Here is a 23100-nt window from a genome sequence, read left to right as displayed (position 1 = left end):
AGAAATGAATGTCTACTAAAGTCTTAACTTGTTGGTGAAGTCATTATAACATCTGATTATTAGAGGATAGCTGTGCTGTTTTACTGATAGTCTTATATATTAATGGTAACAAAGTGATTTACATATTAAACTAAAGCAAATAAGTGAAAAAAGTTCTTTTTTTTTATTCTATAGGATGTAGATGATTTCTTTGAGCATGAGCGAACATTCCTTTTAGAGTACCATAACCGAGTTAAGGATGCATCTGCTAAATCTGATAGGATGACAAGATCCCACAAAAGTAAGATATTTCTGTGGCTAAAGCTTACCTTTTTAATGGAATAATTATAAAGTTGACATGTTATTTACAGTTTGTAAAGATCTTGATATAGAACAGTGGTTCTCAAATTGTGGTCTATGAAGCCTAGACCCCCAAGACCCTTTGAAAGTGAGTCTGCAAGGTCAAAATTATTTTCATAATAATACTGTGATACTTTTTGCCTTTTTTCACCATGTTGACAATTTACATTAATGATACAAAAAAAGTTGGATAAAACTGTATTAATAATCATTGTATTCTTTCCTGCCATGCATTGCAATTTTTAAAAATGTGACTTTCACTTAAGAATGTCCTCAACGATCCACCTTCCCTCAGCCCAGCCTAGAGTAGATGGGCCAGGCATCCCTGGGGCAGAGGCATTTAAGGAGGGAGCCTCACGTGGGCAGTACCAGCCTCACATTTAAAGCGGAAAAAAATGTCCTTGACAAAGCAATAAAAATTATTAATAGTAGTAAATCTCCACCCTTGAGCACACATTTTTTTTATATTGCGTGATAAAATAGGAGTTATGCATAAAGCGCTTTGGCTGCATACCAAAATATGATGGTTCTCTCTAGAAAAGCATTTTAGAGATTGAGTTGTGGCTGAAGTAGTTGCTTTTTTCACAGACACCATTTTTAATTGAAAGAATGACTGATAGACAAACTATGATCTTTCAAACTTGAGTATTTGGCAGACCTTTTCTCAAAAATTAACTAAGTGAGCCTGTCATTTCAAGGAAAACAAAATATTTGTTGTCAATAAAGTCCAGCTTTCAAGCAATAATTAGAATTTTGGAAAACTTGTATCTGACACCATGAGCTTGCTTCATAATAATAAAAGAATTATCTGATGAGATTGATGGTAATATTAGTGAATGTGATTTTTAAAAATCTACATTAAAGTGTGTCAGCATTTGGAAGATCTGCATAACTCATTGAAACAATATTTTCTAAATGGCCATTGCATAATACGACAAAGTCATGTACGTAAAAGATCCATTCGTAGTGCAAGATAGACCAGAGGGGTTTTTGAACAGCTTTATTGAGTGTAACTGATATCAATAAGCTGCAATACTGAAAAACAGAAGAGATTTGCAAAAATGTAGTAGTGTCACTCTGCTTACTAATTTAAAAAAACAGTTTTTTATTTGAAATGTCATGTTAACAATGATTTTAATACTATTAATTTTAAATGAATTAGTAAATATTAAAAATTTTTGTTTTACTTTTCAAAAAAATACAGTAATATATTAATGGATTTAACCCACTTAAACAAAATCTCTACAGTTCTCAGTAATTTTTAAGTTGTAAAGGGGTCTAAGACCAAAAAGTTTGAGAACCTCTGATGTAGAGATAAATCAGTAGATGCTCCACCTAGAAGTACTAACTTCCATTGAGGTATTATTACGTGCTATAACAGAAAGGAATAAATAAAAGGAGTCTCTAGTTTGCTAACTTCTGTTCTTGTGTAATTCTTTTGAGAGGGTTAAAAGTTATTTTTATATTTTATTTTATTATACCTTTGTGATTTGCAGGTTTCTTCTAATTTAGTAGTAGATTATACTTGCCTGTTCCATAATTAAGAACTATAAAGTAAAAGTGTGGGAAACTTGAATTTCTTCCTAGATTCATTACTTATTTGCTTTGGAGACCTGGGCAAGTCACATAATTGGTCTTTTGTTGGTTTCCTTGTTTATAAAATGACTTTAAGGATAAAATATCTCATACTTTTTTTTTTGTACTTTTAATCCTCTGTTAAAAATTTTATAAATATAAAATGGTACATACCTGTGTTGATTGTAATTATTAGGAATTACTGTTCAGTGGAATGCCCTTAAGTTTAGATTGGTGTTTTAAAATATAATACTACTATACTTTTTAGATTTCTTTAAAAATTTAGTTCATAAACATTGGCATACCTATTGTGTACCCACTGTTGTGTTAGGTATTGGTGACTTCAAGATGAAGAAATACTTACATAGCTTTTGCCCTTAAGGAGTTAATAGCAAGGGCTGAGCAGTTAGCTCAGTTGGTTAGAGTACAGTGTTATAACACCAAAGTCAAGGTCAAGGGTCCTGTACAGGCCAGACACAGACACACACACACACACACACACACACACACACACACACACACACACACACACACACACACACACACACACACACACACACACACACACACACACACACACACACACACACACACACACACACACACACACACACACACACACACACACACACACACACACACACACACACAGTATTTGCAGGCAAGATAAACACAAAAAGCAAAAAGATTACAGTATGTTTATAAGTCTTACCCCAACGTTCAGAGTTTGACCCTTTACCAGGTAGCAGGAAAAAAAAAAAGATTAAAATATATATCCCATTATAGAGGTATGTATTAGTGCTATGCAAACATAGAGAACTACGGAGATAGAAAATCATATGTTAAGAAAAGTGAAGAAATTATTAGTGATTCCTAATAATTCTATTTATTTAGCCAAATGGAATGGTACTTTAAGAGAGATGATAGTGAACCTATATCATAAAATAATTATATGAAGTAAAACTATTTGTTCATAATAAATGAACTTAGCCTGGAGTATGAAAAATTATGCTTTTCAATATCATTTTGAGTTCTGATGTATAAAATCAGGGCAATTTGCATATTTTCTGTGATCACATAATGATGTAATAGTTATAGATGGTAGTGTTCTCCGAGTCAGATATTAGAATTCAGGTTAGTTCTTGCTCTAAAAAATAATTTCAGGATCAATTTAAGCATAAAATATTAATGTATTTGATATTGAACACAAAAATTGTTTTTGATTCCTGCTTCTCAGTAAACTAAACTTTAAGTGATTTTTAAGTACTTTTTTTTTTTTAATTAAACTTTTAGGTTAAGATAATAGTGAAGAATCTCAAGTATAGAAGTTATTCAGAGTCTGAAGTTTATACTCAAAATTTCTTTATAAAAAGATATCAGATTAGATTAGCTTTAAATAACACGTAAATAGTCACCATATTCCAGCCTTATCAGTTGAATGTAATATTGTGCAACATAAGTATAATATAAGGATTACTATTTGTTAGGGAATAAACACTTGTAAAAATACTACTTGTATAAGGAATTTTCATACAAAGTGCCTTGGACTTCATTAATTAATAATAGCAAACATTTACATAGTACTGTACTATGTGCCAGATAATAGTAATATTTATTAACTCATTTAATCCTCCAAGTAACTATGTGCGGTGATTACCGTTATTATCCCCATTTCCAGATGAAGAAAACAAGGCAAGTTTAAGTGACATGCGCAAGGTCATATGTCATACAGCTTGTTAAGTTGGGATGCTAGGATTGGACCCCAGGTGACCTGGTTCCAAGTTCATGCTTTTGACCATTGCTGTGTGCTGTTCCTTTTCTGAAACCAAGAGAAGCATCTATTATAATCTTTTCTTAACAATTGTGTTGCCTGTGGGGTGTGCCCTGGGAAGAGTGTTGTTCTTAAGTTGGGTACCTTGCTTTAGAAGCCCCTGAGGGTAAAGGTGCCACCATTCATCTAGCTTCCCAAACTCCATAATTTCCCTTCCTACCTCAGCTCTACTGTTTCTAAATCCTACTTGTTACACTTCCTAAATTAATTTCAGCTTTGTCAGCTCCACTCTGTTCCTACTATTCCTACTATCTGGATCCTGACCCTCATTATCCATTACCAGAGTATTGCAGCAGTTTTCCTGACTGGTCACCCTGCCTTCTGTGTCTCTCCACTTCTAGTCCAAACTCCAGGCAGCAAAATTTTTTATCTGAAATCTTTCTTTGGTTGATTTTACCACTATGTTTTAAAATGTTTAGTAAAACCCATTCCCACAAGATCAAATCCAGACTCTCTTAGCTTACCAGACTTATTTTCCCAAAGTGCTTTGAGTTTTTCCATCTTTAGCTGCATCTACTCCCCTTTGTTCCCTGCAGTACTGTAGTCCCACGAGGCTCTCTGCATATACTGTGCTCCTCTGTGTCTCCCTGGCCCTTACCCGTGGCGTTCCCTTTATCCAAAATGCTCTCCCTTTGCCTGGTAAACATTTGCTCATCCTACAAGCTCCAACTCATTCTGTAGTTTCTATAAATCCTTCCCTGAATGACTCAGGTAGAATCATGTTTCCCCTGTTCTCAAAGCAGTTTTTACCTATATCTAATATAATATTCATTATATTGTATTTATGGTTGTTTGTGTTGTTTACTAGACTTTGGGTATCTCATATTATACATTGTTAGTTGTTAGATAGGTGCTCAGTAAGTATTTTTGAATCAATGAATAAATACATTAAATTCTTAAAACTTTCTCCATAGGTGCTGCAGATGATTACAATAGAATTGGTTCTTCATTATATGCTTTAGGAACTCAGGATTCTACAGATATATGCAAGTAAGGATTCTAATTAAAAACATTAAAGCAGAGAAAAATTTCTTTTGGCAGCCTGGGCACACACAGTATTTCTAATTCAGGCAGGCATTTTAGAATATTTTTGTCAAAACACATTGAAAGGAGCTTCATAAATTTGGGTCAATGTCATTTTTTCTCCTCCTTTCTCATTTTTTAAATCTGAGAAATAAAAATGGACTTTAAATATATAATTTTAATATTTACAATGTGTTATTTGATGAAAATGAGCTGATTTGTGTGTGTGTATAAGATTGAGAGGAAGAGATGGAGAGAGAATTTATGTCAGAGTATTCTTAGGTTTTGATACAGTTTATCATAAATAAGAAATGCTATTTTGGAATTAAAAAATATACATGTATATTTGTTATTTCATTAGAGGCCAAATTGACTTTTCAAGTAAAATTTGATGCTATCAGTTCTCACTTTTTATTTAAAGAGATTGGCTAGTCTAGATTTTTTTTTTTTTGGCAGCTGGCTGGTACATTGATCTGAACCCTGGACCCTGGTTTTATCAGCACCACACTCTAACCAACTGAGCTAACCCACCAGCCCTCTATTCTAGATTTTATAGTTTAGTGAACCTTAGGGCAATCTTAGGGTGACCCAACAGAGAAGGTGTTGTGCATGTTAGTGTAGAAAAAGCTCTCTAGAAGTTTGCTTACACAGCTGTTCTTTATTTACTTTATGCTAGTTTTTTTCACTTTAATTTTAATTTAACTGTAGTTAATTTTAGTTGCTCTTATAATATTGTTTAAACTTAATTCTATTGAAAAATAATTCAAACATTTTAAAGTAATTTTTAGGTGGGAAAACTGTTTTCATAGTTTATGCCTTTCTTCAAACCACATCCTTGAAATTTTCTTTAGTATATCCTGTTTCAGTAGATATTTAAAAGCCAGCTTTTCAGCAAAGCAAGGTACCATACCTTACACTAATTAATCTGCTGCCTTCCCAGAGAGTTACTTAAGTCTTTGATAAGAAGAAAAAAATCATCCTTGCCATGTGTTATCTAACATAAACCTGTCAAAGCAAGTTCTTTTCAGTAAAGCAAAGTTCATAAAATTGTGTTTTTGCTTTCAGTAGTTTTTGCCCTAATTCAATTATAATGTCCATCTGTAATTATTTTACAGAGTACCCTGTAATGATTTGGTGTTGGGATCCTTTTTATTTGTATCAACATTTGACAGGCTATTTAGTTCAAAGTGAAGATGAATCCTGAGATAGAAATTGGTTATTAATTTCTGTTGTCTTTCAGAACAAAGCAACTATGTTTGGAAATGTTTAAAACATAACTGTCAGGACTGGCTGGTTAGCTCAGTTGGTTAGAGTGAGGTGTTATAACACCAAGGTCAAGGGTTTGGATCCCCGTACCAGCCAGCCACCAAAACAACAACAACAGAAACCTAACTATCAGATAACTAAGAATTGCTCCAATTTTGGTGTTTTCCTTTAAGTCAGCCTTTTGTCTCTTTTGATGTGATTGCTCTGTATTTCTGTAATAGTTTCGAAGGTGTAGACATTATTTAGTATTGTGTGGCATATGACTAAAGAACATCAAGATAAATTTTAAGTTTCATGTATGGCTTAGACTGTCATCTTGAAATAAAATGGGCAGATATTCTGTAACGACAGATTTCAAGTAATCAGTTATGGTTGGAAGTACGGGGAGATTTTTGTTGAAGTAAATGAAGTCTGCAGTTACAAGACCATTGAATGTTACTGTAATGAGACTATAAAATGCTCATTATTAATATGGTTTGGAGGCATAGTCTCTGAACATTTGAAATGGAAAATTATTTCCAATGTAGCTTCTGATGAAAATATTTTTCCCTTCCAGGTTTTTTCTCAAAGTTTCAGAATTGTTTGATAAAACAAGAGTAAGTACTAAATTCTAGAGCTCTTCTGAACAACATTGTGCCAGTAGTTAACAATACTGTATTGTACAACTTAAAAATGTTACCACAATGAAAACTTTTAAATGAGTAATTACTGTTAATTAATCTTTGAGGATCTAAATCTCCACATACAGTAATATTTAACTTCTTGTTACTGTGCTTAACTTTACTGAGGAAGATGGCTATACTCAGAAGGATGATGAGGCAGATTTGAATTCCATTGAGAATTTTTCAGGAAATTTAATTTTTATGGCCTTTTGGTATTTGTGTAAAAGTTCATATATCTTATTTATTATGGAAACTTTATTTTTATGAAGAATGATCCTTTTCTGGGGCTATGTAAAACATAAGAAAGGCTTAGATTCGTTTATAACTTTACCAAGACTGTATTGCTTTTGATCCCCCATGACATGCTGGTGTAAAAGAGAGTAGTGTTGGGCTGGTGGTTACTCAGTTGGTTAAAGCATGGTGCTGATAACACTAAGGTTCAGGGTTCAATTCCTGTACCAGCCAGCTGCCCCCCCCCCCAAAAAAAAGAGAGAGTAGTGTCAGTATGAGACAGATGCACAACTGTGGAAAGGTTGCACACATGGTAGTAGTAATTTAATTTTGACGTAATTGTGATTTTTCAAGGATCAGCCCTAGATACAATAATACAAGGATACTTCAAAAAATTCATGGAAAACTAGCATCAAAAGATATGAATCTTTCCATGAACTTTTTGAAGTACCCTCGTATTTAACATTTTTGTCAGTTGATAGAGTAGTGGAAATGTTTGTTAAATATTTAATGGTACTTAGCTGAGAGTGGTGGTGGCTAGTCTAGTGTAGAAATCTGATTTCATCATGACCTTGTCAATTGAGTGATGTTTAGTGGAGACAAGAAAAAAAAAAGATATTCTCTCACTAAGGAAAAATACATAAGTGTTATTATACTGAGGTCCAGAGAGCCCATTATTCTGCCTTTGATATTTGTATCAGTGAGCATTTTCTGGGAAAATATAGTTGTTTTTCTGTGCATATACATCAAAGGAATAGGAACCTATCACAAAATAGCCTTATGTCAATTCAGGTCCTCTGAGAAGCAGACGTCAAAATAGAATTAGATGTGCAAGAGATTGATTGTCAAGAACAGAGGGAGGGGCCGGCCCGTGGCTCACTCGGGAGAGTGTGGTGCTGAGAACACCAAGGCCCCGGGTTCGGATCCCATATACGGATGGCCGGTTCGCTCACTGGCTGAGCGTGGTGCTCACAACACCAAGTCAAGGGTTAAGATCCCCTTACCGGTCATCTTTAAAAAAAAAAAAAAAAAAAAAAAAAAAAAAAAAAAAAAAAAGAGGGAGGAGGAGGGGTAAGCAGGAAGAGGCCTCAGACTGCAGGGCAGGTCTGACACCTGTAAAGGAGAGGGCAGAGGAAGGAGAAATGGGCAGGAAAAGTCTCAGACGGTAGCTCAGTTCTAAGAACATTTCGGGCAGGTCAAAAGTCAGTCCTCACCCAAGTCAGAGTTGCTCATTAGAGGAATTCCACATAAGGCAAGAAAGGGCTGGCATTCCTGTCCCTGTGTTTTGTCACTGGCTGGTTGCAATCAAGGTGGCAGGGTGGCTGGGTGGGTGGGGAGGCCCTGGAGGGTTGGCACATAGCCAATACTATTGTCAATGATTCCCCTTAATGTTATCAAATATTCGATATACAGATTTTACCAATTGTCTGATAAATGGCTTTTTACAGTGTAATTTGAGTCAGGGTTCAAACAAGTCCCCTATTGCATTTGATTGATGTGATACATCTCTCTTTATCCTGTCTCTCCATACTGAAAATGTCTCATCTTTTCAGTCTGCCATGGCTACTTCCCATTCCATCCCATCTTGAACTTACTTCATCGGTGACTCTTTGGTGTCTTCAAGCACATTTTATTAAAGCTTTGACTAGGTTTTCTAGTTGTCCTCAGTGAAAGCATTGGTTTGAATTACCTGGTCTACCATCACTAGCCTTTATTACTTTAAAAGCATATACAATTGCCGTTGAAATCAACAGAGAGAAAATACAAATGAAAGCTGGAAGATGATATTGAAACTTGTTATAGCCAAGTAATTGAATCAAATGCAGAGTGTTTCCATAAATTCACTAATTTCATGATCTAATCTTTTTTTCTATTCATTTTTTGTCAGACTTGCAAAGAAAAGTAACAGGCTAGTAGGAAGTAAAAGGGAAGGAAACCTACATAAGATAGGAATGGATACTGTGGTTACTTATAAATTTAATTTTTTACAGTATTTATTAAGGAAAGTACAGAATGTGATTGCTGATTTAAATACCCAGTTTTTCCCCCTTTTTCAGAAAATAGAAGCACGAGTGTCTGCTGATGAGGACCTCAAACTTTCTGACCTTTTAAAATATTACTTAAGAGAATCTCAAGCAGCTAAGGTAACTTCATTGTTCATTGTTTCTTTAAATGAGCTATTTTATTTTACAAAAAGCCATTTCTTTAGAGATTGTTAGACTTAAGATTATTAAAGATTATTTATCTCCTGGTTGTAAATTATTATGTTTTCAAGTGTGAATTATTTTTTATCCTTTTAGAAATTGTAGATCAGGGAACCCCACATAAAAGTTTCCTCTACTGTATAAACTTCTGATACTATATAATCTAGAACTTCTTTTTTAAATAAATTTGGTATATTTTTTCAAGTAAAATGACTGCAAAAACAGAAGTAAAACCCCCAGGCTGGTCAGAAGGTATCAAGTTGTCTCAGTTGATCGTTCACAGTCAGTTACTGATCAAAGTCCTTGTTCTATTCTTTCCCCCATTCTCAATACTGCACTTGGCTAGTCTCAAAAAAAAAAGCAAAACCCCCAAATAACATTTGTATAACTAAGTGATTTCTAATTTGGTCTATGTAAGTTCTTTATGGAAGGTGAGAGTGCCATAAAACAAGAACATGTTTTTACTTTGAGGCAACTCACGTTTCCTTTTGGAATGCTGTCTGTGTGCAAGATTAAAACTCTAATCAAAAAAATTTTTAATGCAAATATCTAAAAAGCACTGAAAACTCAGTGGCTCAGATACTCCAAATTCAATGTTAATTTATGAATCGAGATACTATATAGAAAATTTCCATCAGATCAGTGTTGCTGATAATTTTTATGAAATTATCAATAACCCATTTACATTGAATACTTAGGTACTTAGAAATTATCCGTATCAAATAATTTTAAGTCAAATTGTGTCTTATAAATGATTTACAGTGAATGGACAGGGTTAAAATGTTCACTTTTGAAGACTTTAAATTCATTATTTTATTATAAAATGTTGTTAATAACTTTTTAGAACTTGGCTTTAAAAGTAAGTCCAGGGCTGAGCCCGTGGCGCACTCGGGAGAGTGCGGCGCTGGGAGCGTGGCGACGCTCCTGCTGCAGGTTCGGATCCTATATAGGAATGGCCGGTGCACTCACTGGCTGAGTGCCGGTCACGAAAAAGACAAAAAAAAAAAAAAAAGTCCAAATTTTTTAGTAATCATAAAAAAATAATTAAAATTTAGTGTCCAAAATTAAAACTACAAGGCGTCACTGCACACCTCAGTTTAAATGGCTAAAATGAAAAAAATCCTGGCAAAGATACATAGCAACTGGAACTTTCACACTGTTAGTAGGAATATGGTACAACACATTTGAAAATTTTGCAGTTTCCCAAAAAATTAAATATATTATGTTCACTTCAAAAAGTTCATGGAAAGATTTATATTATCTTTTAATTCTATTTTCCATGAACTTTTTGAAGTATCCTCATATGTCTATCCAATGATCCAGTCATTTCACAGCTAGGTATTTACCCAAGAGCATGAAAGCATGTGTCCATATAGTTGTTCACAGTAGCTTTATTTGTAATAGCTGAAAATAGGCAACAACCCAAACACCTATCAACAGGTGAATGGATAAACAGATAGTGGTATAGCCATTCAGTGGAATACTACCCAGCAGTAAAAAGGAATGAGCTACAGAGACATGCAACATGGATGAATTTTAAAGTAATTTTGCTGAGTGAAAGAAGCCAGGCAACAAAATCCATAGTCTAATTAGGGCACACCATTAAAGGTGTACATTCTATGGGTTTGGACAAATATACAATGACGTGTTCACTGTTAGAGTATCATCGTATAGAATAGTTTCACAGCCCTAAAAATCCTCTGCTCTATTAATCCTCCCTCCTCCCATCCCCTGGCAACCACTGTTGTGGGGGGTTTTTTGTTTTTTTGTTTTTGGTGGCTGGCCATATGTGTATATGAACCCTTGACCTTGGTGTTATAATACCATACTCTAACCAACTGAGCTAACCAGCCAACCCTAAATTTGCCATTTTTACCTCTTTTTATTTATTTATTTATTTTTCAGTGGCTAGGCCATACGGGGATCCAAACCTCTGACCCTGGTGTTATAACACCATGCTCTAACCAAGGGAGCTAACTGGCCAGCTCCCACTGTTCTGTTTACTACCTCCACAGTTTTGCCTTTTCCATAGTGTCATATACAGATGGTCCCTGACTTACAATGGTTCGACTTACAAATTTTTCAACTTTACAAAGGTGTACAAGCAACAAGCATTCAGTAGAAATTGTACTTTGAGTATACATTACAACCATTCTGTTTTTCACTTCAGTACAGTGTTCAGTACATTACATGAGACACTCAACATTTTGTTGTAAAATAGGTTTTGGGTTAGAAGAATTTTGCCCAACTGTAGGCTAATATAAGTATTCTCAGCACATTTAAGGTAGGTTAGTCTAAGCTATGACGTTCAGTAAGTTAGGTATTAAATACATTTTTGACTTAATGATATTTTCAGCTTACATGGGTTTATTGGGACAAAACCCCATTGTAAGTTGAGGAGCATCTGTAGTGGGAATCATACAGTATGTAGCCTTTTCACAATGCTTTCTTTCATTTAATAATATGCATTTAAGTTTCTTCCATGGCTTTTCATGGCTTCATAGCTCATTTCTTTTTAGCACTGACTAATATTCCATTGTCTGGATGTACCACAGTTTATCCATTCACCTACTGAAGACCATCTTGGTTGCTTCCATGTTTCAGCAGTTATGAATAAAGCTGCTATAAACATTCATGTGAAGGTTTTTGTGTGGACATAAGTTTTCATTTTGTAGATGTTCTATATGAAGTTGAGGAAGTTTCCCCCTATTTCTACTTTGCTGAGACAGTCGATTGATTTTTGAAATGGCGCTAAGACAATCAATGGGGGCAAGAGTAGACTTCAGCTATTGGTATTGGAATAAATGTATAGGCACATGGAAAAGAATGAACTCGGACCCCTTACTCACTATGTATAAAAATCAACTCAAAATAGATTAAAGACCTAAATGTAAGAGCTAAAACTATAAAACTTTTAGAAGGAAACACAGACATAAATCTTTATGACCTTGGATTAGGCAATGGTTTAAACACAGCAACCAAAGAAAAAAACAGTAAACTTGGGGCCGGCCCATGGCTCACTGGGAGAGTGTGGTGCTGATAACACCAAGGCCACAGGTTCAGATCCCATATAGGGATGGCCGTTTAGGTCAATGGGTGAGCATGGTGCTGTCCACACCAAGTAAAGGGTTAAGATCCCCTTACCGGTCATCTTTTTAAAAAAAAGAAAAGAGAAGAAAAAACAATAAACTGGACCTCATATAATAGCCCAGTTAAAAAATGGGCAAAGGACTTAAATAAATATTTCTCCAAAGAAGATATACAATATGGCCAATAAACACACATGAGATAATGCTCAATGTCATTAGCCATCAGAGAAATGGAAATCAGAACTACAGCATATCACTTCACACCCACTAAGTGGCTTTAATCAAAAAGACATAACAAATGTTGGCAAGGATGTGGAGAAATTGGAACACTTAAATGGTATTTGTGGGAATGTAAAATTTGCAGCCACTTTGAAACAGTCTGGTAGTTTCTCAAAAGGTTTAATGTATAGAGTTACCATATGATCCAGCAATTCCACTCCTAGCTAATGAGAAATGAAAGAGAAATGAAAACATGTTTCACGTTTATACAAACACATGCAAATGTTCATAGCAGAATTACTCATTATAGCCAAAAAGTGGAAATAAAACCAAATGCCTATGAACTGATGAATGAATAAATCAATATAACATATCCTACAATGAAATACTATTCAGCAATAGAAAGGAATGAAGTACTGATTCATGCCACATTGATAAACTTGAAACATTATGCTAAGTGACAGAAGCCAGACCAAAAAAAACACATATGATTCCCTTTTTATGAAATGTTCAGAATAGGCAAATCTATACAGGCAGAAGGCAGATTGATGGTTTGTCTAGGGTTGGATGCTGGGGAAGTAGAGAGTGGTTGTTCATGGGTATGGGGTTTCTTTCTTTTTTTTTTTTTAAGATGACCGGTAAGGGGATTTTAACCCTTGGCTTGGTGTTGTCAGCACCACGCTCAGCCAGTGAGCAAACTGGCCATCCCTGTATAGGATCCGAACCCATAGCCTTGGTGTTATTAGCACCACACTCTCCCGAGTGAGCCACAGGCTGGCCCTGAGGTTTCTTTTTGGATGATGAAAATGTTCTAAAATTGATTGTAATGATGGTTACTAACTGTGAGCATACAAAAAACCATAGAATTGTATATTTTAAATGGAGGAGTTGTGTGGTATGTGAATTGTATCTCAATAAAGCTGTTATAGAGGCTGGCTGGTTAGGTCATTAGGGAGAGCATGGAGCTGATAATACCAAGGTCAAGGGTTCAGATCTTCATACCAGCCAGCAGCCAGGGGGAGAAAAAAAAGCTGATATTAAAAAACAAGAGTAACTGGCATGTAGTATTCACTGTGTAAGTGTTAGTTCTTGTGTTGGTTGAGTATACTACTAGAAACATGCAGCATATATTATTCTAAAGCATTCTATTTTATAGGATCTCCTCTATCGAAGATCTAGGTCACTGGTGGATTATGAAAATGCTAATAAAGCACTGGATAAAGCAAGAGCAAAAAATAAAGATGTTCTGCAAGCTGAAACTTCCCAACAGTTATGTTGTCAGAAATTTGAAAAAATATCTGAATCTGCAAAACAAGGTACTATTATATTAACCTTAAATCACAAGGTATCCTTTATGACTATTATGTAAATTAAAATAGTTAATTCTAATTTCCTTTGTTCACAGAACTAATAGATTTTAAGACAAGAAGAGTTGCTGCATTCCGAAAGAATTTAGTGGAACTGGCAGAGTTAGAACTGAAGCATGCAAAGGTAGTCTCATATTAAAGATCGAATAATTATATGTAATTTAGAGATAACTCAGTGGGCCGGCCCCATGGCTCACTCGGGAGAGTGTGGTGCTGGGTGCACCGAGGCCGCAGGATCAGATCCTATGTAGGGATGGCTGGTATGCTCACTGGTTGAGCGTGGTGCGGACCACACTGTGCTGAAGGTTGCGATCCCCTTACTGGTCAAAAAAATTAAAAAGTAAATAAATAAAAATAAAAAAAGAGTGATGACTCAGTTATGAAATTGATAATCCTTTAATGACAATTGCCTTCTACAAGAATGCTGTAAGAACTATTCCTGAATTGAAATTATGTTTTCCAAGATTCTTTCTTTCTTTTTTTTTTTTTTAAATCCTATATAAAGATGACCAGTAAGGGGATCTTAACCCTTGGCTTGGTGTTGGCAGCACCATGCTCAGCTAGTGAGCGAAGCAGCCTTCCCTATATAGGATCCAAACCCATGGCCTTGGTGTTATCAGCACCACACTCTCCTAAGTGAGCCATGGGCCGGCCCCCAAGATTATTTCATTGCTTCAAAATAGTTGGCTTAAGTAAATAAATATCTTCCCTCTGGTCTTTTTTACAATATTTGTTTACAGTAGTCCTCTCTTGTCCACAGTTTTGTTTTCAACGATTTCAGTTACCCATGGTCAACTGCGATCCAAAAATATTAAATGGAAAATTGCAGAAACAAACAACTTATAAGTTTTAAAATGCATGTCATCCCAGGTAGCATAATGAAATCTCACACCATCCCACTCTATTCCCCCAGAAGGAGAATCATTCCTTTGTCCAGTGTATCCATGTTGTATATGCTACCGCCTGTTAGTCACTTAAAAGCTGGCTCAGTTATCAGATTGACTGTTGTGGTATGTCAGTGCTTGTGTTCATGTAGCCCTTATTTTACTTAATAATGGCCCTAAAACAAAGGAATACTGTGCCTAATTTATAAATTAAACTTTATGATAGGTATGTATGTATGTATAGGAAAAAAACATAGTATTTATATTGGGTTTAGTACTATCTGTGGTTTCAGGCATTCACGGGAGGTCTTGGAACATACAGCCTATGGATAAGTACTTCAAATTAAGTCCCTTCTTGTAGGTAATGTAAGGATAAACCTAGGCCCAAACTTCATAGTATTTTTAACAATAAAGAATCTTATAATTGAGAGGGAATTTAAAGATAATTTAATTCAGGTAAGAATCCCTAATGGTCAGCTCTGAAAGAATCTAGTACTATACTTAATATGGAAACTAGTATCATTTTTTGACTAATTGTTTTTTTAAAAAAGCCTTCCTTTATAAAAACATCATTTAAAAATTTATTTAATATTTGCTGTCTTCAGAGAGAACTGAAAATTAAAAATGTATTCAAAATTCCCAAAACCAAAGAAGTATAAAAGAAATTAAATGAACTTTTAAATGCTATTTTGGGTACATTTATAACATTTACACTTCTAAAGGTTTTTGGGGGGGGGGTGGCTGGCCAGTATGGGTATCTGAACCCTTGACCTTGGTGTTATCAGCACCATGCTATAACCAAATGAGCTAACTGGCCAGCCCCACTTCTAAAGTTATAAAAGTGTAAAACTACATAAGAATTTTGGGACTCCCTGTAATGAGCATCTATATCTGGTAACTTTGACCTGTTGGTCTTAGTTTTGTTATGTGAAATGATAAACATAAGTTTAATTCTTTATAGTTTAGCCCTTCAGATATTTGAATACTTTATATTCCCTTTATATCTTTTCTCCTCCAGGGTAGACATCCTTAAGGCTAAATATTTTTCTTTCCATATACCTTGACAAGCTTTTTATAATATTGTTATCCTCCTGTCATTGCACTTTTAAAATGTTGCACCCCGAAGTGGAAACACTTCCTTTTACAGCATGTTTTATATGTATAAGAGAGTTTAGCTGCCATATTGCACCAGCTTGGTTTGGCTTATAATCACATTATAATCATACCTTTTATTTTCTTATAAGTCAATTCTTGAACCTCCACCCTGTAGTGTATGTTTAATTATTTTCTAATAATGTTTTTAATTGCAGTAAAAAACATAATACAAAATTTAGCATTTTAACCATTTTTAAGTGTTATGTATATTCATATTGTTGTGCGACAGATCTCCAGAACTTTTCATTTGTTGTTGATTTTTTTAAAAGTAATGGCACACTTTGCATTTACGTTTGTTAAATTTTAGGTTACTACTTTTAGCCTAGCTTATCAAGATTTTTTTGAAACTTGCATTCGATTTTATTGTCGATTATCATACTAATTATTTCTCCTAAGTGATGGACATTTGTAATTTGTGTGAACTTACCTTTTATGTCTTCATCGAAGTTTTGATTTAAAAAAAATTAAAGGGCTGGCTTGTGGCTCACATGGGAGAGTGTGGTGCTGATAGCACCAAGGCCCTGGGTTCGGATCCCTATATAGGGATGGCCGGTCAGCTCACTTGGGAGAGTGTGATGCTGACAACACCAAGTCAAGGGTTAAGATCCCCTTACCAGTCATCTTTAAAAATAAATAAATAAATAAGTAAAAATAAAGTAAAATAAAAAAACAGTAAAAAGGACCACAGGAACATCTGTTAATATAATTTTAAATATGCAAAAATACCTGGCACCAAAAAAGCCTATATTTTTAGTTCCCTTCTTTTTTATACTAATTGGCAATGATTTATTAATTCATATTCTTTGGTTATAGGGTTATAGTTATTCTAATTGTTATGAATTCATCTATTCATAGTGTTTATTTCTACATTTTATTTGTGAAAGATATAAGGAGTACCAAATTCAACATCAAAATCAAGATGTTTTGTTGTCTGATTTCCTGGTCTCATAACCCTGTCAAAAGAAAATGTTTTGATAAGCTTGGCATGATTTGCTGAACCTGTGGTGGTTTCTAATGTTCACTGTTTTTGTTCTTTTTAAAGAGGTCAATCCCATACTGGCCAACTGCCAAAAAAATAAATAAAGAGGTCATGAATGCCACGGTCAAGGGTTCAGATCCCTGTTCCAGCCAGCCACCAAAAAGATTGTGAACTTCCAAGAATTTTGCTAGAAGCCGGCCAGTTAGTTCAGTTGGTTAGAGTGTGGTGCTCACACCAAGGTCTGGGGTTTGATCCCTGTACTGTCCACCAAAAAAGTAAAAACTAAAGAGAATTTTGTTAGAAATCGGGGGTTGGCAAAATACAGCCTGTCTGTTTTTGTACAGCCTGTGAGCCAGGAATGGTATTCATATTTTAATTTAATAGAATTTAATTTTTTTGGCTGGCCAGTAAGGGAATCTGAACCCTTGATGTTGGTGTTATCAGCACTACAGTATTCATATTTTTAGATGGTTGTAAAATAAAAGAATAGTATTTCATGATGTGATAATTATATAAAATTCAAATTTAAGTATCTATAAGTAAAGTTTTTTAGAATACAGCTAAACTTGGGGCCGGCCCGTGGCTCACTTGGGAGAGAGTGGTGCTGATAACACCAAGGCCGCGGGTTCGGATCCCTGTATAGGGATGGCTGGTTGACTCACTTGGGAGAGCGTGGTGCTGACAACACCAAGTCAAGGGTTAGGATCCCCTTACCGGTCATCTTTTGGGAAAAAAAAAAGAATACATCTAAACTCATTCATTTATTCTTTGTCTGTGGTTGTTTTCATATTACTACAGCAGAGTGGAGTAGTTGAAACAGAGACCAAATATCTCTCAAAGCTAAAATATTTACCATTTAGCCTTTTACAGGAAAAGTTTGCTGACTCCTGCTATGATTGATGTCAGCCTCTGATTTCCAGATTTTGTACTTTTTTTTTTTTTTTTTAAAAGACGACCGGTAAGGGGATCTTAACCCTTGACTTGGTGTTGTCAGCACCATGCTCACCCAGTGAGCTAACCAGCCATCCCTATATGGGATCCGAACCTGGGGCCTTGGTGTTATCAGCACCACACTCTTCCAAGTGAGCCACGGGCCGGCTTGGGATTTTGTACTTTTTCAAAGCCTTTCTGAAATGAGATCTGTGTATTCAGATTTCTGATAGTTGTTATTTCTATTCAAGTGATTATCAACCAGAGGCATTTTTGCCCCCCCCCCCCCCCGGAACATTTAACAATATCTGGAGACATTTGTGATTGTCACAACTGACGGGTTGTGGTTATTATCAGTATGTGGTGGACTTAGGCCAGGGATGCTGCTAAACTTCCTACAGTGCACAGGATGGCTCCCCACAACAAAGGATTATATAGCCCAAAATGTCAGCAGTGCCAAGGTTGAGAAACCCGGAGTCTGAGATTTCTTAATGATTTTATGAATCTGAACAGTCCCATTTTGATTCCAGAATTCACATAAATTGTTCCAAAGACACTAGATGTTAATAAAATTTTCAGTAAGATAGTTTGAAACTACTTTGGATTTCATTTATTATAACTATGTCTTGCCACATAACTGAAACCTGGTTATAATGGAAAACTAGGTAGGTAGGTCACTTTTGTGTCCTTGAAAATAATCTCAGATTCTTTATTAATGAAGTATAAAATGTACAGTAAGGGCAGGAAAAGAAAAAGTGATGAAGCAAACTATCAAAGGTGTGCAGAGAGCACTGTTATTTCCCATTGGTAAATTGTGGACTAGTATACACCCTTTTGGAGGGCAGTTTAGCAGTGTGTCAAAATGCAGAATGTACATCTTTTGGCCCAGCAGTGCCACTTCGGAAATATACCTTTAAGAAGATAATTTCTCAGATATAAAAAGAGAGGCTCACAGTCATTTGTCACAATTCTGTTGTTATACTGGCAAAAAAATTGACAGTAACCTTACCACTTAAAATTTAATTTTTAATTTTTAATTTTATTTTTTACTTAATTTTAGACTTCCAGAAATGTTGCAGGAAGAATACGTGTAATTCTTGGATACTCTTCACCCAGATTCTCCAAATGTGCATATTATCATAGTTGCTTTATTCTTTTTCCCTCTCTCTCTCTCCCCCTCCTTTCCTCCCTCCTCCTCCTCTCTTTACACACACATACACACACACACACACACACCCTTGTAGACACCAATTTTTTTCTCTGCCTCTTCACTCGTAAACCCTTCAGTATGACTAAAACCAAGTAGTTCTCTTGCAAACCCATAGTACCATTAGAAAGATTACTATTGATACAGTGACCTTGTCTAATCCACAGACCTTATTCACCTTCTGCCAAGTGTCCCAATACTGTTCTTAATGGCAAAAGGAAATACAAGATAATGTGTTGCACTTAGTGCACATATCTTTTTAGACTTATTTAATCTGGAAACATTCTCAAGTGTTTGTATTTCATAACACTGACATTTTTGACGAGCACAGGCCTATTTATAGAATGTCCCTCAATTTGGGTTTGTCTGATGTTCCCTAAAGTTTGGGTTTAGGTTATATGCACTTCTGGCAGGAATACCATAGAGGTGGTGCTCAGATCTTCTCATTGTATCAGACCAGGAGGCCCATGCTGTCAGTTAGTTAGTTGCCTTACTGGCATTGTTAACTGCAGATTTCTCAGTGGCAAAGTTGCTGATTTATACTTTTCAGAATTAATAAGTGTTCTGTGGGGAGATACTTTGGGACTGTGTAAATATCCCATCACTTAACCACTGCTTTCCAGTAGAACTTCGTGCAACAGTGAAGACATGCTATAATCAGCACAGTCTAATATGGTAGCCACTAGTCATATGTGGCTATCAAACACTTGAAATGTGGGTAGTGCCACTGAGGAACTGAGTTTTTAATTTTATTTAGTTTTAATTAAAGGAAATTTAAATTTTAAATAGCTACCCATACTAATAGCTACAGTATTGGCAGTGCAGCTCCACACTGATTTTATCATCCATTGATGATTCTTACCTGAATCAGTTATTATTACAGTGGTTGCCAAATGTTGATTTTCTAATTTCATTTTCTTTATGCATCTTAGTTGACTTTCTGTTGGAAGGAAGAGCTTTCCATTCACCACTTTTACATATTAATGTAACAAATTATAATATTAATGTAAAAGGCAATACATTTGTCTTTACATATGTCTCTAAATTGGGATGCAAGTTCACATGTTTTACAAATGGCTACTTAGGTATGAATTTTATAGAATATTTTTGTATGTAATCTTACTATTTTTATAAAAACCTTAAATCTATGCTAATATATATTGTAATGGCTAAAGGGAAGGAATAAGAACCTATCATACAATCAGAAATTTTTCAGTAGTTAAACTTGGACACAAGGTCATATTTTATCCTCACTAGAACATGTTAGATAATCCAAAACATTAGTATCGGTCTAGATAGAAATTTATCTACTGAAGAATCCAGTATGTGGGAAACATTATTTTTGTGTTGTTTTTAATTAATTAAAAAAAATTTTTTTTTATTCTACAATGTTGCAGAGCAGTTGGGGGGAGGGAGAGGAGATAGGGTGGAAGGAAGAGGAAGGGGAGTTATGATCAAGGCCTGTGGCACCCCCCTCATTTCAGCAGGGGAGCCCAGGGGGCTTCCAGCAGCAGTTTGGTTGTGGCCTGGCTGGATGTGGACTTCAGGGGTGTGTGGCTGAGACCCTTGGCTCCCCCCCAACCCCAGAGCCCAGGGCATTTCCAGATGCAGTCATCACTGAGCTGGATGCAGATGTTAGAGGGATGTGGCTGAGGCCCTTGGACCCCACGGAAAACATTGTAAATGAAACAAATTATATATAATTTTATGTCTTTAAACCTTTATTTGTATATAATGAATGGCTATTTCCAAAATTCTGATATCTTGGGCTGGCTGGTTAGCTCAGTTGGTTCAGATTCCCATACCAGCCGGCTAACAAAAAAATCTTTTTGTGTGTGTGTGTGCATGTGGCTGGCCGGTGTTAACCCTTGACTTGGTGTTGTCAGCACTACGCTCTCCGAAGTGAGCTAACCGGCCATCCCTATGTAGGGATCCGAACCCGTGACCTTGATGTTATCAGCACCACACTCTCCCAAGTGAGCCACGGTCAGCCCTATGTATTTTTAATAAAATTCTTCCAAGCTATTTGAACTAAAGAAATTCATAATTTATTTTCTCTTCCTTTTTAGGGTAACCTACAGTTGCTGCAGAACTGTCTGGCAGTGTTAAATGGAGACACATAAGCCACACTCCACCTTCCTGTTAAAAAGGGCTGCCTTCCTTCAAATGTTATTTTTGTTTTCTTAATGATATTAGGCATTTATGCTCACTGGAAACAAACAGAACAACAGCTGACAAAGTGCATCTACTCATCTTTTTCTGACAAACAATGGAGCGGCACCGTGCACAGGCAATACCAGCCTGTGTGGTGTAATGCTGCACTGTGTTCCTGGGACGTTTGTCCATAATCGTACACTCGTCCTCCTCAGAAGTCCAAAGTTCGGTCTTTTTTTAATAATTAGCCTTTGTAACTGTGTTTATTTTATAAATATTATTCCTTATGGCTGCCAATCTTATTTACCTTTAAATAATTTCTGAAGTTGAATTCTTTCAAAATGCATTGTACAAACAAGATAATGATTGCCTTTCTTGAATTTTTTTGTTTTGTTTTTTTGTTTTTGGTGGCTGGCTAGTACAGGGATCGAACCCTAGACCTTGGTGTTATCAGCACCACGCTGTTATCCACTGACCTAACCAGTCAGCCCTTGAATTTTTTTTTTAAAAAGCATTGTATGCCACCTTAGTTCATTCGTGTATCCTGGTAAAGCATCTTAATCAGACTTATTTTTAATTAATGAACAAAGTTTGGGGACAGATTTTATGTAATCTTTATAAGTATGATTTCTGAAGAAAAGCAAATGCATTAGTATGTTTGCCTTAAACTTGTAGACTAAACCAATTATTGTAAAATAAACAGCGATAACAGTGATAGTTTTTAACTCTGTGGTCATTGTAGCACTCTAAAATTTGGAGTAGCTGTAACAAATCTACTCCTGTATTATGCTTTACATTGCAGGTCTTAGTTTTTCTTGTTCTATTTCTTTTAAAATGGCATATTGAACCAAGTTCACCAATCCCTTTACAAAAGAATGAACTGCTCCTCTGGGTGTTCTTCACAGAAGGTGTAGTTGGGCAGAGACAGGTTACAGATAGCTTTTTCTGAAATACAGGAGCAGAATACAGTCTGTTATGGTTTCCTGGATTCTGTCCTCAGCTCAGCAGCCAGTTAACCATGAGACATATACCACTGAGCCACTTGGTAGTTATCATGCCGATATACAGATTGGTATGTACAGGAAAGGAGATCTGCTATAGGAGTAGCACTTATCTGTGAGGGAAATACAATGGAATATTTGGGGAAAAAAATGGTGTATAGATAGGATATTAGCTGCCAATACTTACGTTACAAATATTATTGGCCTTTCTAATGTGAATGAACATTATTGCCATTCACAGTTTAAAGTTAGATTGAGTAGTTGGATTTTTCCACTGTCTTTTTCTCTTTTCTCCCATTTGGAAACCACGGGCATTTGGGCTAGTCACCCTTTGGGTGGGTTCCTAGTTTGTTTACATTTTCCCACACCATTCTGAAGAATGCCTGGTCTCCATCTCATCGCCAGCCGTGATCATTCCAGCCTTTCTCAGCAGCATGTTTTCGTGCCTCACACATGTGCTAGTTAATTGACATTCCCCATTGCTACTTGAACTGCTGACTTTTCTGTTGTTCGCTGAGAGATCTGTGAGTTTCGTCATACACGTACCCTTCAATGGTAATAGTATGCCCGTGAGATGTTCTGAATTCAGGTCCAGCCCCTTCGCTGGCTGCCCTTGTGACCTCAATCAGGTTTGGGCAGGTTCGCTTGACTTCTGCCTCCGTTCTCTACTATAAAGGACATATTGACCTACCTCACAGGGGTGTTGTGAGGATTAATAAATGTTGGTACCGCCTTTTGGAAATGTGACGACACTGTGTAAATGCTGAGAGCGAGCAAGTACAAGGCCAGAGACTATATACCACGCTTGCTTATCCGTTGGCTGTTGCGTTTTTAGCGCGGTGGTCTTTTCAGAAGAGGGTGGAGTGGAAAGTGCGTCCCTTAGGCCCTGGTCTACGTTTTTAGAGTGCTCATAGTGGGGTTGGGGGCGGACTGGAAACAGCAGGACAGTAGCCCCTTTTCCGCGGTCACGCTTCCAGCGGTTTC

The 23100-nt window shown here is 36.0% G+C and overlaps 1 protein-coding gene across 1 annotated transcript in view; it reads left to right on the top strand.

The window, feature by feature from the left end:
- SNX6 (sorting nexin 6) overlaps nucleotides 1-22863 on the top strand; it is a 50554-nt gene extending 27691 nt beyond the window's left edge. Inside the window, exons 8-14 of the mRNA XM_063089057.1 lie at nucleotides 175-280; nucleotides 4660-4735; nucleotides 6591-6630; nucleotides 8985-9071; nucleotides 13596-13755; nucleotides 13845-13930; nucleotides 21031-22863. Coding sequence (XP_062945127.1) covers nucleotides 175-280; nucleotides 4660-4735; nucleotides 6591-6630; nucleotides 8985-9071; nucleotides 13596-13755; nucleotides 13845-13930; nucleotides 21031-21084 — 609 coding nt within the window. The 3' untranslated portion in view covers nucleotides 21085-22863. The remainder of the gene's footprint in view (nucleotides 1-174; nucleotides 281-4659; nucleotides 4736-6590; nucleotides 6631-8984; nucleotides 9072-13595; nucleotides 13756-13844; nucleotides 13931-21030) is intronic.
- Nucleotides 22864-23100: the final 237 nt, after the last annotated feature.

The sequence above is a fragment of the Cynocephalus volans genome, chromosome 3 (assembly GCF_027409185.1).
Source record: "Cynocephalus volans isolate mCynVol1 chromosome 3, mCynVol1.pri, whole genome shotgun sequence".
Lineage (NCBI taxonomy): Eukaryota > Metazoa > Chordata > Mammalia > Dermoptera > Cynocephalidae > Cynocephalus > Cynocephalus volans.
This window is presented reverse-complemented; position numbering and strand designations above follow the sequence as displayed.